This window comes from Pogona vitticeps, chromosome 2, assembly GCF_051106095.1.
Source record: "Pogona vitticeps strain Pit_001003342236 chromosome 2, PviZW2.1, whole genome shotgun sequence".
NCBI classification, from domain to species: domain Eukaryota; kingdom Metazoa; phylum Chordata; class Lepidosauria; order Squamata; family Agamidae; genus Pogona; species Pogona vitticeps.
The window spans coordinates 184042222-184060576 of record NC_135784.1 but is presented as its reverse complement, the minus strand read 5'-3'; the positions used below and the strand labels follow the sequence as shown (position 1 = coordinate 184060576).

General features: G+C 42.1%; 2 protein-coding genes across 4 annotated transcripts in view; one reads left to right on the top strand and one right to left on the bottom strand.

Annotated features, from left to right (window-relative positions):
• The window catches only part of VAV1 (vav guanine nucleotide exchange factor 1), a 73909-nt gene extending 71707 nt beyond the window's left edge, over window positions 1-2202 (bottom strand). For both annotated transcript variants that reach the window (XM_020791663.3, XM_020791664.3), the window contains exon 1: window positions 1871-2202. In XM_020791663.3, the coding sequence (XP_020647322.3) occupies window positions 1871-2074 (204 nt within the window). In that variant the 5' untranslated portion in view covers window positions 2075-2202. The remainder of the gene's footprint in view (window positions 1-1870) is intronic.
• A 271-nt stretch (window positions 2203-2473) lies between these two features.
• SH2D3A (SH2 domain containing 3A) overlaps window positions 2474-18355 on the top strand; it is a 53329-nt gene continuing 37447 nt past the window's right edge. Inside the window, exon 1 of one of the 2 annotated variants that reach the window (XM_020791549.3) lies at window positions 2474-17806. The gene's annotated coding sequence lies outside the window, so the exon portion shown is untranslated. Of the gene's footprint in view, window positions 18066-18355 lie in introns of both variants that reach the window. The other variant, XM_020791550.3, reaches the window with a different exon arrangement.

The window sequence follows — 18355 nt, the reverse complement described above, 5'->3', positions numbered from 1 at the left end:
CCATTTGGATTCCACATACACCCATTCCCATGTTTCTTCTCTGCAGGTGCTGTTAAGGCTACCTCAAAGAAATTACCAGGGGATAAAGATAGTGTACCATGGATGTTAGCAACGAAATAGAGCAAAATAGTGCCTTCACAAAACGAGAATCGCCTCACCTCATCAGAGTACAAATCTACCAATCTGCCTCTGAAGTCTGCAACCAGGGGAACAATGACCTGCATGAAGTACTTGAATACTGTATTTCTCTCAAGACAGAAGGTGTTTCCAGAGAAAGTTTTACTGTTTAGCACACTGCTACATTCACTGTGTTTCATGAAGAGTCTGGATATTGCCTGCTTGTGCTTTCCTCCATCTTCCGCCATCATTTTTTCATATCAGAAAAAGTCTGTTATGGTATGGCAGGGGTGGTGGAATAGGATAGATGCAGGATGTCTTCTGAGGGCTAGCAGTATGGTAACTCCAAAAATGTTCATATTTAGTTTAGGTTATTTAGCAGCATTTGACTTCTCCTCTACTAATTATGTTGTCTGGAAAAACCCATCAGGAAGGCAAACACTTTGTCTTCCTTTATAAACAAAAAGCAAATATCAAAAGAGGCACTCTTAATTTAGGTCTCTCAGATCTGGGCAGACCTCTGTGCATACACAGTCCCCTTACATCATGTTATGCATTGATTCTGATTGGTCACATACAAGCCTTCCAAGACCTCAGGTGAGGTCTAAGCCTTTCACATTGCAAGTTCTATTAGGAGTTCTATTCTCCACTGTGCATCCCAAAAGTCAGCCTATGTGGCTGTGGGCAAACTTCATAGCCCCAGGGTGCCCCCCCAGAAGAAGGGATAAACCACTTACAAAAACGCTCCACCTAGAAAACTCTGGAAAGGGTTGCTATAAGTCAGAATTCACTGGATGGCATAAAATTATTATTAGCCTTTTAGGCTGAGATGAAAACCAGGCCACATGGCCCTGCTGACAACTTGCTCTCGTAAGGCCTGGTCACAAAGCCTCTCTCACAGAAAGTGGCCCACCTTCTTCTGTACCTGTTGATGTAGACAAACCTGGCTTTGCTACCTGGACTTTATTTAGGGCCTTTGCTACTCTTTACTGCACGTCTCTTCCATCTTTCTTGCAGAAATCTCTACTGCTCTTTGTTTTCATTTCAAATGGTAAATCTCACCTCCTCCTGTTTGGGAGCAGAAACAATGTAGCAATAACCCCTCCCCTCCCCCACTTCACAGTCAAAACGAAATCTACACATCGGTCCACCAGCACCGTACACCTTTATAAACTCAACCCAGTGACAAACAAGAGACGAATACTCCCCACCCACACGTGTATGATCACATTGCAATTACTTCCGCAGAGGCATGTTAAGCTTTTTGCTGTGAGAGGCAACTCTACAAGTACAGGCCCAAGGAACTCCTTGATCTGATTGATCCTCAGTATCCTGTAATCTCTTGTGATTCTTTTCCATTTGCCCAACTCACAAATATAGATGGAATGAATACCACAGGCATGGTTGTCCTCCACTTTGATCTCCTTGCCATTAATCCTTTCCAAGCTGCCTGAATTCTGTGGCATCTGATTCCCCCACCCCACCCCACCCCACAGAACATGCTGATAAAATACTATGCCATTTCAACACAGAGATGTACTTGGGGAGAACGAGCGAGACAGAAAGAGAGAGAAGCTCTGAATCTCCTCAGTGACTAGTCAAGGTTTCATGATTTCTCTTGAAGGGTTCTGGTTAAACTATACACACACACACACACCCCTCCTTCCACAATGGGAGGAATGAACCCATTCTACACAGCTGCTCAGACACATTTCCCATGCTTCCCCATCCCTCAGCAAGGTTCTTGACTCACCTGAGACATTTGAGGCCGCAGATTGATCTCCCGCAGGTTGACGGCGTGAGGCATGAGGTTGTTGAGCAGCTGACAAAGGAGGACCCCATCCCGCAAGGCCTGGGCTAAGTCACAGACCTGGGCGCTCTCTAAGGTCACTCTGTGGTTGGGGGGCAGCACCCGGCACTGGATAAGCCAGCCGGCACACTGCCTCCACAGCTCCATCCCCCTGCAGCCCTCACTCAAGGGCCTGCTCCACTTGCTGTGAAAGGCACTCTCCACTGCCAGCAGCAGCACCCGCAGCAGTCTTAGCAGCCTTCCTCACGGCTGGGAAACACAAGTGCAGGCGACAGTTTCCTCTTTTGCAACTGACATCAGACCACAAAGGGCTATGGGGGCTGGGCTGGGGAGCTTCCTCACCCCACCCCTGGGGAGGATGGGCTGAAGGGGAAAAAACAGCTCTCACTCCCTGAGAAACATTTGCTTTCCTTCTTTGCTGGGGAGTCTAACATTCAGTAGCTCCTTACAACGAGAGGTCTTTCTTTGCTAGCCTTTCCTCGTACAGGCAAGGAGAGCTGTTTCTTAGGCAGGGCCGGCCTTGCTTTTCATCCTACTTTGAGGTGAAACAAAAGGGACCAAAACATCTTGGGATTTATTTATATTTCATTCAATTTTTATTTTCTTGGCAGGTCACACATTTCCCTTCCATTTTGTAGGCTGCCCTCGCCGCCCCCCTTTGGGTTTCCCATTTGTCAACACCACCCAGAATGGGGTTTGGGCTCTTGTAAGAGAGGCGACGAGCGCACAGCAGTCACCGTCTCTTCAGACTGTCATGTTTCCATGTTCAGCTTGCCTGTGGAGGACCTAAACTACCACACTTCTCTCAGGCTCTACTGTGTTTCCTGAATGATCGAAGAGCGCTTCGTAGTTCTAATCGCTTGTGTGAAGTTATAGACCAGTGTGAAATGATTGGCAGAAATTGTGTATTTGCACATGTCTGTGAGAATGAGAGGAAGCGGTACAATTTGGAATCGTGGTGGAAAAGACAGTTAAAGGAGAGTGTAGTGTGACTGGAAAGCAAATAAAAAATGACAGGATGAAGAGTGAGTGTAAGGGATCAAATATGGTCAGTTATTATCAGCATACAGCTTTAGGGTAGAATATTGTTTACATATGATAATCTCTAAATAACAATTTCTCTCCTGGAGGCTGATGAATAGTCAGTTATATTACTCTATATTTCCCTGAGACTGTAAAATATCTATCTATCTATCTATCTGTCTGTCTCAAAGGAAACATATATATAAATGTTTCCTTTGATAAACCACAAATATTGTTTAGCCAGAAATAGATGGTCAATGGTGAATAATGAAAGGAACTGATACATTCACTGAAATCTTAGGTCAGTAAAAGGGAAAACCGTAGTACCAGGATATAGAAAATATAATGCTCTTTACTCAGGTATAAAATGCCAGAGGTGTTTTGGCCTGTCAGCTTTCTTCAAGGGCTGTATAACATTAAAAGAATTATAATTAAATCATTATAACTTACTGGGGACAACATCATATAAATAAATTAATATATCCATAATTCTACAGCACAGTCATAATTTTAAACTGTATTGTTATGTTAATTAATAATATTCTTGTCTAGAGTACTGCACCAATATGTTAAAATTAGGACAGACTTTAAAAGAATATTTCATTTAATCCGTACTCATAAATGCGCATGCTGTGTTTATTTAACTCTAACTAGCTCTTTTTCTGTTTATTCAGTTTGTGACCAACTCCATTAAATAAATTCTAATACAAAATGAAAAAAGGCCTGTATATACGCATTTTCAAGGCCAGCTGTTATTCAAAGTCATGCTGTTATCATTTTAACTGCTGATCTGCAAACGTGCTGAAGTGGAAGAAACAGAGATATAATTAGAGCAAAAAAAAAGAGAACATCTATTACTTCATTTTATCCTTTAGGGACAAATGTGTTTAATTTTACTGTCCAGTCTATTTCTTTCATAAGAAGTGACTTGTCCTGCATTGTGTGAACCTTTTTTGGGACTGGAAGACAGATACAACAAGCAAAAGAGACACAGACACACCAGTAGAACCAGAAAGAGACATACACTGGAACTATCTCCTTCAGTCAGGTTCACCAGGAGTTGACAACAGTTAATTTGTTCCACAGTGGAAAAGAGTGTCCTGGAAAAAAAGACGAGAGCTTCCTAGTTAAAACTCTCTTTTTTTACCTAACACAATGGTTAATGGTACCAAAACATACTTTATAACGTTTTTATACTGAGAACTGTAATCTGCTTAAAGATTCTGGTGGCAGAAACAAAGTGTGAAGGCATTTGCCTGAGGTGGTGATTTAAAATACCCCATCCTTATTGATTGGCAGCATTACTATATATAATAAATTATATTACTTTATACACTGATTTTATTGGTATTTTCCCAACAGAATAAATTCCTATCTTGATGAGTACCATCCCCATGATTCCCCGTGCATTTTTGTCCCTATATAAAGTAAGATTTATTTTCTGTCTTGTTTTGTCCTGGGGATGGAGTTTATCTCTATAGCACTTTTCACTGGAGTTCATGTTTATGGCAAGAGCTTCCAGTTAGAAGTCATCAACTAGTACTCAAAAGCAATACAGTATAAGCTTTATACAAGCACATATACCCAATCATGCTTAATGAAATGGCTGCTGGTGATGGTCTCTTCTTCTAACCACTGCTGTTGCTGCCACAGCTGCTTCCTCATCTTACTACAGCCATGTCTCAGCCAGCTATGTGAATAACGCCTAGCCCGAAGGGTTCTTGGTGTCAGGTATTATTCACTTGGGTATCTAAGAGGTGCCTGCCTTTATTGAGGCAGGAAGGTGGCAAAGGCAAGAAGAACGTAAGTGTTGCACTCTTTTACCATCTTTTCATCATGAGTGGTACATTGTGATGGGGAGGGGCTTCTCTTTCTATTTCAAGCAGCATGAGGGCTTGCATCAGTACCATTTTGCAGGGGAGGGGGCAAAGTGTAGTCTTTATAATTAAAACAATTGTAAATTGCCCAAACTGTTTTAAGAACTATGGTATATAAGCAGCACACTTTACTTTTTTGCTTTAATTGTTTGTCATTCTAGGTCTTAAGGATATATAGTAGGTATCTTCTTGCTCCTTTTTCAAAAAGGTAATTTAATCTTGGGCTTCTAACTCAGCTCTCCTTTTGCCTTCTCCAAATCCAGGGCTGGGAGAACTGTATCCAAGGATATTGAAGGAACTGGCTGAAGAGTTCGCAGAACCACTGTCTATCATTTTATTGAAATCATGGAGGAGGGGTGAAATGCCAGATGGTTGGAGGAGGGCTAACATTGCCCCTATCTTCTAAAAAGAAGGAATCAGGGTACTATATGTTAGCCTGACATGAATCCCGGGGAAAATTCAGTAGGAGATTAAAAAACAATCACTCTGCAAGCACATTAAAAACAATGCAGTAACAACTATCAGACTAATCTTATCTAATTTTTTTCCTCAGATAATGTCCCTGGGAGTGCTGTAATATATCTTGACGTCCGCAAAGCCTTTGACAAAGTGCTTCATGATATTCTGATAAGCAAGCTAACTAGGTGTGCACTGGATAGAACAACTGTCAGGTGGACTCACAGTTGGTTACAGAATCATACTCTGAGAGTGCTTATCAACGGCTCTTTCTCAAACTGAAAAGAGGTAACCAACGGGGTATCCCAAGGCTCAGTCCTAGGCTCTGTGCTCTTCAACATTTTTATTAATGACTTTGATGAGGGGGTGCAGGGAATCCTTATCAAATTTGTGGATGACACAAAATTGAGTGGAATAGCAAATACCTTGGAAGACAGGAAGAAAATTCAAAAAGGTATTGATAGGCTTGAGCACTGGGCTGAAAACAACAGAATTAATTTAACAGGGATAAGTGCAAAGTTCTCCACCTAAGGCAGGGGCGGCAGCAAATATACAGTTATAAGATGAGGGATACTTGGCTCAGTAATACTAAGAGTGAGAAGGATCTTGGGATTGTTGTAGATCACAAGCTAAATATGAACCAACAGTGCAACGTGTCTGCAAAAAAAGGCAAATGCAATTTTAGGCTGCATTAACAGATGTATAATCTCCAAGCCCCATGAACTAATCTCCCTACATTTAGAACTAGTTAGGCCTTATCTAGAGTACTACCCCATTTCCCCGAAAACAAGACCTAGTGTGAAAATAAACCCTAGTATGATTTTTCAGGATGCTCGTTATATAATCCCTACCCCAAAAATAAGCCCCAGTTAAGTGAAATCCCATCCTCCAACCTTGTGCAGCAACCAGAGGAAGATGATAAGACTGTATTTGAATAAATGCAAATTGTTGTACATGAAAAAAAATAAAATACCCCCTGAAAATAAGCCCCAATGCATTTTTGGAGCAAAAATTAATATAAGACCCTGTCTTTACTAAGCATGTAGACCAACTGGAGGAAGTTCAGAGGAGGGCAACAAGGATGATCATGTGATTGGAAATTGAGCCCTGTGAAGAAAGATTGAAAGAACCACACATGTTTAGCCTTTTAAAAAGTAGACTGAGGGGAAATAGGATCACTCTTTTCAAATACTTGAAAGGTAGTTATACAAAGGAGGGGCAGGATCTACTTTTGATTATCCCAGATTGCAGGACACCTAATAATGGGCTCAAGCTGCAAGAAGCCAGATTGATGCTGAACACCAGGAAAAGTGTCTTAACTGTAAGAGTGCTACAACAATGGAACCAATTAACTTCGGAGTTGGTGAGCGCTCCAAAGTTGGAAGCATTCAAGAGAAAACTAGACATCATCTGTCAGATCTGCTTTGATTTGAGTTCCTGCATTGAACAGAGGGTTGGACTTGATGGCCCCATAAGGCCCCTTCCAACTCAACTATTCTATTATTCCAATTTCAGTTCCTTCTTCAGGCAGGTGACTTATTCTTTCATTTCTTTAAAATACTTGCCATACTGAATCTTAAGCAATTTGGTATCTTGTCCTCCATTTAGATGGCTTATCGTGGTCTTGGACTTAAATGAATTTTGTATTCAGTCCTTCTACTTCTTTCTCAAAAGTTCCGTTCAGCTGTTAACATCTGAAACCACGGAAAGATTGACTGGGCAGTGGAGGCAGGGACCACTATGTCTCTGCACCACCTGGAGGTCTCTTGAAATGTTTTGCTTCAGATCTTTGCAGCATGTGATCAGCTGAAGGGCTGCTTCATCAGGGTTCCTGATCACAGGAGCTCGGCATGCACACTGAACTGAATGCAGTTAAAGACTCGGCTTCAGACCTTTGCACTAATTATGTAAGGTTCTCAAAGACTTTCAGGTTGAGCGCTATATAAATAACTTCTGTCTTGGTCCCAACATGTCTGAGCCTGTCCACGCTTAGGCGCCTGAAAGCCAGAGACATCTGGAGGTTGCTTTCCCTCCAGCTCACATCCTATCACTCTCGGGACCAGCAAACCTAGTAAATCACTTCCTATAGAGTTAAACAGCATCCTGGTATGATAGAACACTGAACTCAATAGCCTACCAAGGATTCAAGACTGGATTTAGGACCAACTCTCTTCCCCATGCATTCAGAATAAGCATACGAAGCATGGAGAAGATTTTCTTAGATCGAAAGGACAGGGACAAGGAAGATTAATAAAAATCGTGGTGGTGGGAGCAAACTACAAACTAAACCTAGGAGAGTTTGGGAATGCAACACACCAAAGGAGTAATTAATAAAGCTAACTAGCCGGCATTATTAACTTATACGTATAGGATCATTTCAGCAAAAGTGGATAGATCAGGGGCTTATATACTCTGCACTTATCTCCAATATATGGATGAGCAAACATCCAAAGACATGAGGTCCAGTTTTTCCTAGCACTGGTATACTTACTTTTATAGTTTAACTCTTCTACAACAGTAATGACAGCTGCCAGCCAGTCCAAATCCACTTTCCTCAGAAGAGATCCTTACAAGACACAGAAGACAGAGATGTGTTTGTAGGCACTTTCCTTTTGTTGTATATGTAACCGAAATTTCTTCTTCACATAGTTTCAGACCGACAGAAATTGTGGACTGGTATTTTCTGAAATGAAAAGATATGTCCCTTCTAGCTCTCACAATGCTGAATCTAGTACTTACCCAAAGATGCCATTTCTCTGTTTTTTATGTTCATATCCTTGGCTGTTGTTTCTAAATGACACTCTGGTTTCTGACTTTTGATTGATTCTCACAGTATGTTCTGATAAGCTCAGCTGAGGCTGCTGTAGGTGTGTTCCTTCATAAAGGAATGTTAAGGAATTTGGTCCAAGAGAAGCCTCAGCAGTGGCATATTCTGTTGGCTCCTCATGTCCACTTCTGCTACCTATTAGTCCATAAGTGGCTCTGGAACCTTTCCCAACCCTCTCCTGCCCCTCAGCTTTGAGACATCAGAAGGACTTGCCCCCTGCTGCCAGGTTTTGACCCTGACATCTCCAGGAAAGGAGTGCTGCTGAACTGACAATCCTATAAGAGATGGTTAATCTACACCACTGTGGCCAGGAAGCAAACCACATGGAAGTTGTTGGACAGAAACAAGGGTCGGTCCAGTGAAACTTTAAAAACCAGGACTTTATTTGTTGAGGCAGCCACAGGACATCAGAGCTTTGTTGCCTCTGCTTGTCCTAATCCCTCCTGTGATAAAAGACAATGGCGTTCTTGCACTGAATGTATGTTAATTCTATGCAAAGCTGCATCATATCCTATCCTCTTTTTCTAAAGGATTTTGGTGGGGTACTGATGGCCACTCTAGCATGTGGTCCAGAGAAATTTTCTGCTGCCCAAACTATGATTGTAGGAGGTTTCTACAGAGCCCTCTAAGAAGTCGCAGAGACTCAACCAGCCAATCACATTTCTTCTCTCCATGTCTTTCTTTTGAAACAGCAAGTGGAACAGATTTGGCCCTCCAGATGGTGTTTCACTGCAATGACCACCATTTGCTGGGTTGACTAAGTTTGATGGGAGCTGTAGCCTAATAACAGTCCAGTCTGTGCAGCCCTCTCCCCCCCCCCCCCATGACATCATACTTGGCAAACAATGCTGTTAAGGTTACAGGTGCCTCCTGGAATCTAATCATTTCCAACAACTATCAGAAGCACAAGGAGCAATTGTTATAGCTCTATTGCTTTGATTAAAAGTTTCTTTCATCTGATAGCTTAGGTAGTTACAGTAGTTGATATGGAGTTAATTGTTTTCCTAACATTTATCTATAAACGTTTTAGCTTAGATAGCATGTTAAGCTGTGATGTACAGAGAGAGTGTGTGCCGTCCTCAGCAGGGAAAGGACAGGAGGAGACATCCGGATGTGTAGAGGGAGAACTCATATGGATAGAGGAAGATGAAGTGAAGAGTGAGAGGGCAATAGAGGTGTGTCTGGCAGAAGATAAAGAGGGGGATAAAGGGGAGGAACAAGATCTGATACTATGGGAGGAGGTTATAAAAGGGGATGAAGAAGTGCGGGAATTTAGGGTGGAAGTAGACCTGAAAGAGTGAAGTAGGGGAGATAGCGCGGTACAGACAGATAGTGTGGATGAGCAGGCTAATAAGGTTTGTGACCTGCTGAAAGAATTCCCAAACTTTGAAACAGGAGAGGGTTACTTCTAGACGCCTCCTCCCCTGGGGTGAGAGAAAAGTAGTCAACCCCTTAGAATGGACGGTCGTGGTCTGCCCCCGCAACCAAGGTGGAGGGAGGAAACTGATCAGGCCCATTTTCATCTGCAACCACCCTTGGAGGGGGATTGGGCGAGACACCCATGTTGTGGAACAGTGTGTGTGGTGAGGAGGACCCTGATGCAGCTGATGACTGACCACGAACGTTTTGGTCCAGCCCCAATGTGAGAGATGGACTATGTACTCCTGGACCAAAGATAATGAGTTATGGAATAATTCCTGAGTTAAGTAGTTCTGACCCATTTGATCTTGTTAGTAAAGAAGCAGAAGAGAATAAAATTAAAGTTGTTGAATAGTTCAAATCGCCTCTCATTCCCACCAAAATGAAGGAGCCGTCACCAATTCAAGAAGAACCCAATCACATAAGCATAAGGATATATCTGGAGTGGAACTTTTAAAAGCTACTTTTAAGGACTGCAACTCAATGGTCAACAAACAAATACAGCCATGGGGAATTTCTGGTCCCTCAAAAATAGTTGGGGGGAGGGAGAATGGCAAAAATTTGGGGAGGTTGGTCACCTTGTAAAGAGCTACCTGCCCCTTTACAAGTTACAAACATTTGCTTGTCAAGGAGAAAAGGAAGAAAGTGTGGTCTTCTAAACTGTCCTGCGTGAATGTTGCTCCTACAGTTTCTTTCACCCCAGATATCCACATTCTTTCTTCTCAATCAACCATTTTACCATCAGGACTAAATAAAAAATGTGGATCTATGATCAAGCCTAGCAGCACTTGACATCTGAAATTATTTAACAGAAAATATCTTAGGAGAACAGCTTTTCGTTTAAATTAAGAGTTCAGAATTGATCATAGTCAGGAGACATAGTTGTGTACCATTCTTGATAGCATGTCTCCTGACGTTGTTATATAAAATCATCATCATCATCATCATCATCATCATCATCATCATCATCATCATCATCATCATCATCATCATCATCAATACCACATCCCAAAACATCAAAAGAGCCTGGAGGTTGTTTCAAAATGTAATTCCATGTCTTCCAAATCAATATGAACACTATGCAAATATGATTAGCTTGTTGAGGCAGGCTAAGCAGGTACAACCTTCTCACCTTGGCTGTAGTTGTAAAGGAAGAGAAGTCCCACTGGAGTAAGTGAGGCTAACCTTGTGTAGATCTGCTTCAGAACAGGTTGACCAGATTGGTTGTTGCTGTAGCCCTTGTTCCTGATCTCATCATTCATTCAGGAATTTTTAGTGCAGCTCACCTGTTAATCTCTATGGAGAAGGTTTCCATAAAGGTTATTCTGTTTCTTTTCAGGTTCTTGTGACAATCCATGTCTTGAGATTATTTTTTACAAGCTCAACTAAAACAAACAGCAATTGCACGTCTCAATAAATGTGGCCTTCTTTTCTGTTCAGGACTAGAACATTTTTCTCCCATTTGGGAGAGATGAGGTCAGGGGCTGTCTTGGCTTAAGCGACAACACTCCTACACCTTTTCCCTTTATCCTTACAGTTTCTTATAGCCCAGGTGAGACAGAACAATAAGCCTAAATAGGTGCTCCCTTTCACAAGTATAGTTTGTAGTGTGGGTATGGCCTGAGAGCACAAACCAAGGAGGAACAGGTAGGTGTCTTCTACAGCACTGGTCCCCAACCTTAGGCCTCCAGATGTTCCTGGACTACAACTCCCAGAAGCCTTCACCACCACCTCTGCTGGCCAGGATTTCTGGGAGTTGAAGTCCAAGAACATCTGGAGGCCCAAAGTTGGGGACCACTGTTCTAGAGCACTGGTTCCAATCTTTGGGTCTCCAGATGGTTTGGGACATTCTGGCCAGCATAGCTGGTGGTGGAGGCTTCTAGGAGTTTTAGCCCAAGAGCATCTGGGGACCCAAGGTTGGGGACCACTGTTCTAGAGGACTGCATGCTTGCTAGGGGCATACCCAGCCTTGCTTCTGTGGATTACTTCAACTTGCGTTAATGTAAACGTATGTCAATCTACAGAAAGACAGAAAATATTATGCCCAGAATCTGACATCCTGTTATTTTCCATCTGCAAACGTCTGCAGGTCACAGCTCCAGTGACCCACTGCCCTTCTTTGCCAGATGCTGACAGCTGTCTTCCAGGCCAGCAGCACCCGTCCTCTGTGGCTGAGGATGAACATTTACTTCTGGAGGAGACTTCGGTCTCTGTGTCAGAGCAAATCCCACCTGATGAGCAAGTGAGCAAGACCAGGAAAATGCATTCATCAGGGAGAAAGCCCTTCTATGCCTGAGGCAGGAGGCTCTTCTAGAGAGCATTACTTTTTGTACAATCAACATATTTTAAAAACATGGTTGAATGCTCAATCTTAGAAAAAAGAATAACCTTCCCAAAAATTTGTCCACATCCCAATGTGTGCTCTTGTACTGCCACTATTGTCTGCAAAAATCACATCATTAGCTTTCCACAAAATCAGATCATATGTTATTATGAAGGACAAGGGCACCAACCACCAACATATGGCAGACGTTGAAAGGCGTCAGGTACACATACAGTAGGTGTTGCTTTTGAACAACTCTTCTCTGCTGGTTTTCTTACCACAACCATCCACGAGAGGTCACTCTTCTCCACAAATTGTAGCTTTGACAGCAAGAGAGGTGGCATCTTTCTTCAGTTGATGATCTATGTACAGTGTTTGTTCTTTAATTCAAACTCTTTCCTGGGCAGGCTATGCACAAAAAAATGGCAAAACCCCACAGGGATGTCTCTTAAAGAGGAAATGGAGGAGAACCTAGAAGTTGGCCTTGAGGCCTCTTGAGGAAAGGCAGGATATACATGTAGTGAAGAGGCTGTGAATAGATACAAGACCTGCGAATAGATTCATTAAATGCATTACTGTATTTTAAAGTTACAGAGATGGGGCCACTGTGTTGGAGTGGCATGCACGATGCATATAAATTCTGCTAACATACTACTGTGCACAGCACACACTCTCCTTGCAGGGCAGCATATCAAAATCTGCTATAAAGGTAGTCCTTGCACTCAGATCTTAACAATAAAAAAGGGAAAGAGAGAAGAGAGGGAAAAAAATAAACTAGATCTTAGTTACAAAGGTCATCAAGTACAGTATTATTTCAGGAGATCATGAAACTTGATCTAAGCGTCATATGAAAGAGTTGCTGCATCTCCCTGAGGTGGTGTTTAGAAAGACTGGTGTCCAGGAAAAGAATCAAACCAAAAACTGAGAGTGGCTCCATCCATTTGAGCCCCATTCTTGGTCTCACCCAACCCCAACAGTGATTGTCAAAATAAAACCATGGGAGAGTTCAGACGTATCTTAAATTAGGAGCTACCATTTTTCCTTGGGTGTTCTATGGAGTTCATTTGTAGAAATGTTTTACAATATTTTGATCTGCCTTCCGAATTAAGTGTTTATTGTGCAATTGCCTTGCCTCATTCATGTGGGGGAGAATCAGACCATGCCAGTTAGAAATCTGTAATCTTCCTACATTATCCCACAATTTATTCCATGCTTCTGTCCACTCACAGACAGACACAGATGTTAAGGAAGAACAGAAACAGCTACATATTTTCATGGCTCTTGCCATGAACTGTGAGTCTGAGAACATCCCTGCTTGTTAAAGCCTTCCTCTTACTTACACTGCATGGAGAGAGAGAGAGAGAAAGCCATACAGTGAGGTCATGGCAAGGAGAAACCCTGATAGTTGAGATTATATTCTAACCGTTTAGTCAACAAACCTAGCTATTACCTAGCTATTAATTTCTGTGTTTGTTTGTAAGCTATCTGCCTTTCAGAATCCCCTTTCTCTTATTTTTGCCAATGTTTGGATATTATTGGATCTTTTAATTTTATTGTTGTAAATTGCCTTGAGCCTCCAGTTTGGTTAGGAGACCAAATCTTTGAAGAAGGAAAGAAGAAGGCAAGGGAGATAAAGGCCAGGATCCCATTGGGTCACTCTGCTGATCAAAGTGCTTCTGTCAGTGGAACCAGCAGGAGGCCCATCTCCTGCCAGTCTTTATTAGTTTGGGAAAAGACTGCAAGGGAACATAAGCACACTCTCAAAAACTGCTGCAGAGGCCTGGGCAATTTTCAGGAGCATCTTCTCAGATGGTATGGAGGGCTACAGTGACAGCGCAAGAATAAATTCCTATTGTCTGCTAATATAATGTTGGATTTAGGTAAAATGATAGAGAAAGGCTAAGTATTAAGTTCAAACAAGACACCAAATCATTTGGCATTACATTATTAAACTTAGTGTGGTTTCTGGATGACTTTCCACACCTTTTATTGCTGCTCTAGAGTCTTCTGCTTTCTATTATAAATTTTATTTATCAGTTTTCCATATTTATTTATTACTTGTGCAGTAGCTTTTTAAAATCTGAATGCTGATTGTTTGTAACCAGAATTGGATGAAAAATTACACCCACAGTTCCTCTGTCTAATTCAACCACCCATGCAGTATATCTTATGGTTTTAGAAAAGATAAAATCCTTATACCATTATACCATGGTATAATGAAATATGGAATATAGCTATAAATGATAAATTAACTTGTAATTTAAAGGTTAAGAAAGGAGAGTTGAAAAATAATATTTTTTATGATATATGGGGCAGAGTTTTGGAATATGTGTTAATAAGAGGAAAAGGGAAAGCTCCAAATCAAGAATCAGTGCAGTTCTGGAGAAGAGGACAATAAAGGAAGAAGAATATAGATTGAGGAAGAATATTATTGCAAGAGGTCTCATATATGGTGGTGGGGAACACAGTTAATTTGTATTTTGGTTTATGTATTTTATGTCTATGTTTATGTTATAGTTAAAAGAAAAAAAACATTAAAAGAAAAGAAAATCCTGCAGGTCAGCTGTTCAGGAGATGTTGCAAAAGGAGTGGATTCAACCCCCTCCCTGTTCTTTACCACACAAGTAGTTAAAAGGATTTCAGTTCTGCAATAACAGTTCTGAACAGGAAACACCAATGGCTCGGGTGTATGCCCAGCGTGTTAGTTTAAAGCCAGTTTTTATGGATAAATAAAGACACGGGCTTCTGAAGCAACACGATCTTATATTTAATATGAATATCTGTCAAGTGATCAGAAGATATTCAAGTCTGATAAGCAATGGCTTGTTCCCAAGCCCCCACCCTGGGTGAGTCCAAAATAGTACCATCCTTTTAAAGAACTCCTTATAAAGCAGTGCTGCATATTGGAAATCCTCAACCCTCCAGATTGGCACAAAACCAAACAATGTATGTCATAGTTAAATACTTCAAGTGTCCAGGCTAGGACATTCTCTAGGGCTGAGTCATAAATGTTAAGCATTTAACAGAGGAGAAAAGATGAAATACCATGAAGAACAGAGGTGGAATGAATCAGTATGAATCAGCAGTGGCTTGAGCAAAAGACTGGTGGAGCCAAGAGGAAAAACCAGAATCTCCAGTTAAATATGGACTATTTCTGGGCTTCTAGCCCCAGCAGTAGGCAGCTGCAGTGGTCAGTCTGTATTGCATTTGGCTCTGAGCAGCTGTGGAATACTGTTATCTGTCTGTTAAGTGCAAAGTGTCCACCCTCTGTTTGGCACCTGTTATTTTTGAGCCACTCTTTATTTATTTAAAATATTTGTTTTTACAGTGACAGGCAAGGGCCTAATTGAATACAAAACATCTATAAAGAGCAGTGCTTTCTGTGTTATGGATCACTCACATCCATAGTTATTGCCATTGTCAGATCTCTGCAGATTTTCATTCATTTCAACTATCTATCATTTTCATCCTCGGTGGCACAAAGCTACTATGGAAAAAGGCAGTAACAGGAGCCCCATCTGGCTAGGTAACCTTGTTTGCTTCGAGTGCAAACTATAAGCAATGGTACAAAGACTTTTTGAAATCTGAAACTGAGAGAGAAATGGCATGATGTACTTGGTGAAGCCCCACATGTGTCAGCCAAAACTGGTGTGCCAGATATTTTGTCTACTCACAGAGGTCCTAGATATCCAAGAAACCCAACTCAAAAGGAGGCTGAAAATTATTTCAGGGTGAATGTGTTCTATAGCATAATTCACTTTGTTGCTGACAAACTTTCATTTTGCTTTTCTACAGTCAGGGACATTTGTGGATCTTTTGATATTTTTTGTGGCGCTTCAAGCAGTTAGATGAGAATGCATTCTCACAAAAACCTAGTCATTTTCAGCTGTGATACCAAAATCACATTTGAAGTGACATTTGGAGTGAAGTACGTAAAATAATTTTTGATGTGAATTAAAAACTTTATGTTGTATAACTGGAAAAAAAATTATGATCAGATATTGAACTTGAGATTGGGCAATGTTTCTCCAAAGATCGTAATTGCATTGTGCATTTTTCTTTCATTACCAACAACTATGGCCTCTAATGAGAGGAGCTTTAGTATTCTAAAATGAATTAAGTCATACTTTTAGTCCATGCCGGTGCAAGAATGGTTGAACGGTTTAACTATTTTGAACATCAACAGTGAAAAGGCAAAGTTGCTTGATTTTTCTTATGTTATTCATGAATTTTCCCAAAGAAAAACACGTAAAGCATTTGTAAATGTGAAGTGATGCTGATTTCTGATCTGAAATTCCCAATACAGAATGTATTTGGTGCCTCTCATGACAGTACTGTACTTTTAGTATCATCTTTGCATGACATACATCTTGAATTCAATTGTTTGCCATTTTCCTTTTTCATAAATTGTTCTTCAGAAATAATTAATTTTGTAATTAGCATGACATAGTTAAGGAGTGTTTTATTAATATATGTCATTCCTTCAAGGATCAGATATGGGATTACAACTGTTATGGACAATGCCTGAAACTCTTACAATTAGTTTGAACTTTGTAAGAATTGGGTTAGGGACAGTTTACATAAGATGGCAATTCCCCTATTATCATCTCCGAACATGACCTGTCACTCTTCGAAAGATTGTTTATTTTTGTAGTTTTTGTTTTTTGAATTGTTGAATGAGTTCTGGTTGTGTTTTCAAGGAAAGTTGTTGCATGAGTTTCACTTTGGAATCTGAGTGACGTTAGTTGAAATTTAACTTTTAGTTTGAAACTTCAATCACCAGAATTATGCTTAATATAACCTAAACTGATGTGATTCACTGTCAGGCTATTTAAAACAGTGTATCTTGCTAGCAAGGCATTGTCGTATAACTTACTGTGCTAAAAATGACTATAGTTAGAAGAAGATAGTAAAACCTTAGTTGTATATAGCTGCAAAATGTGCTAAAAACAACTATAAAAGAAGTAGTGAGGCATCCACTGCCCTCTTGGGAGTTCAAGGCAAAAACAGAGTTTGGAGAAGAAATCAAAGGAAGACTTGCTTAACTGCACAAAGGCTGAATTTGCACTATGTTTGCTGGAAACTGACCGCAAGGTTTAAGAGGCAGCTATTTTAAGCATTTTTGGGCTGGCATTTTGGAGAAATAATGTACTTCTGAGTTGTTCTTGGTATTTTTGACATTGCCTTTGCATTTGGGTTTCTTGGCTTCTATAATCCTGAGAATAAATTGTTTAACTTCTTGAGGAGTTTGAAACGTTCATTTTTGTGCACAGAGTCATGGTTTTCCACTTTTTAGGGGGGCAAACTGAAGGACCTAGCACAAAGGGCCATCCCAAGAACTCAATCCAATTTCCTTACCCCCAACTCTGGCCAAAAGATATGGGCACGGCAACAACACAGAAGAAGTCACAAGTAATGAATAATTAAGTTTTAAACAGCGAAACACCCGGGAGGGGGGAAAGGGTGGCAAATTTCATAACGTCAGTGGGGATGTTCTCTTGTAAAAAAGGAGGTAGCGAAAAAGGGGAGCAAAAGAAAAAAGGCGGTCAAAATCTTGAATAAAGGCCCACGTTTCCTGCTTCTTGTACTGCAGGTCTAGGATCAGGAAGAGCCTTTCCAGATCGTCGGAAAGGGGCGAGTGCTCCGAACCGAGCAAGCAGCCGCCCTCCCCCGCCCGAGCTTCCCTCGCCTGGGAGGTGGGCGAAACCTTCCGGGGGGGGGGGGAGAGAGTCCAGCCGAGTCTCGGCCGTGGGGCGGAGCCGCGGCGGGCAGCACAGGAATGGGGCGACCTGGGGCGGGAGGGCTGAAGAGGCAGCCGGTGACAGGCGGAGGGCGACCTAGCGCTTGGAGGGCGGGTGCGCAGGTGGAGGAACGGGCAAGGCAAGGCAGGCAAAAAAAGAGAGCCTCGCCTCGGAAAGTCCCGCCCAAGCCGGAGAGCCGCCTCGTCGCTTCAGGTACTCGAGGGAGGGAGGAGCTGGCGTGGCTGCCTGCGCTCGGGTTTGGGGGAGACCCGAGCAACGGAGGGAGGTGGAGTTGAGGGTGCCTTCCTCGACCTGAGGAGAAGGTCGGTAGGGAAAGGGCGGCCTCCCTTCGGGAAAGGCTGCGTCCTGGCCGGGGCGGGGATTACTCGCCCGCGCACCTTGTCCACCGCCTGCTCGCTGGGACTTCCCTGCCCTGCCCTCTTCCGGCGTGGTGCGAAGCCCTTGAAATAAGGTACTGTATGCTTCCCCTTCCTCCTTTTGAAGGTGTGGGGGAGAGAAATACTTAGAAGCGTGGACGTTTCTGTACCTTTTGCATTCTCAAAATGGTTAGCTTTGTGGAAAATGGAGCTTGCCTTCTTCCCACCGCGTCGTTCGGCTGCCTTGGTCGCTGCAGGCAAAGGCGCGCCCACCTCTCAGATCCAGACCTGAGGGGGCAACCAAGTTTCCACAGCCCCTTTGTGGTGCTGGATATGCCCTCCCCGCCTTTTAAATTAGGCTGGTTGGTTTTTATTTTTTTCCTAA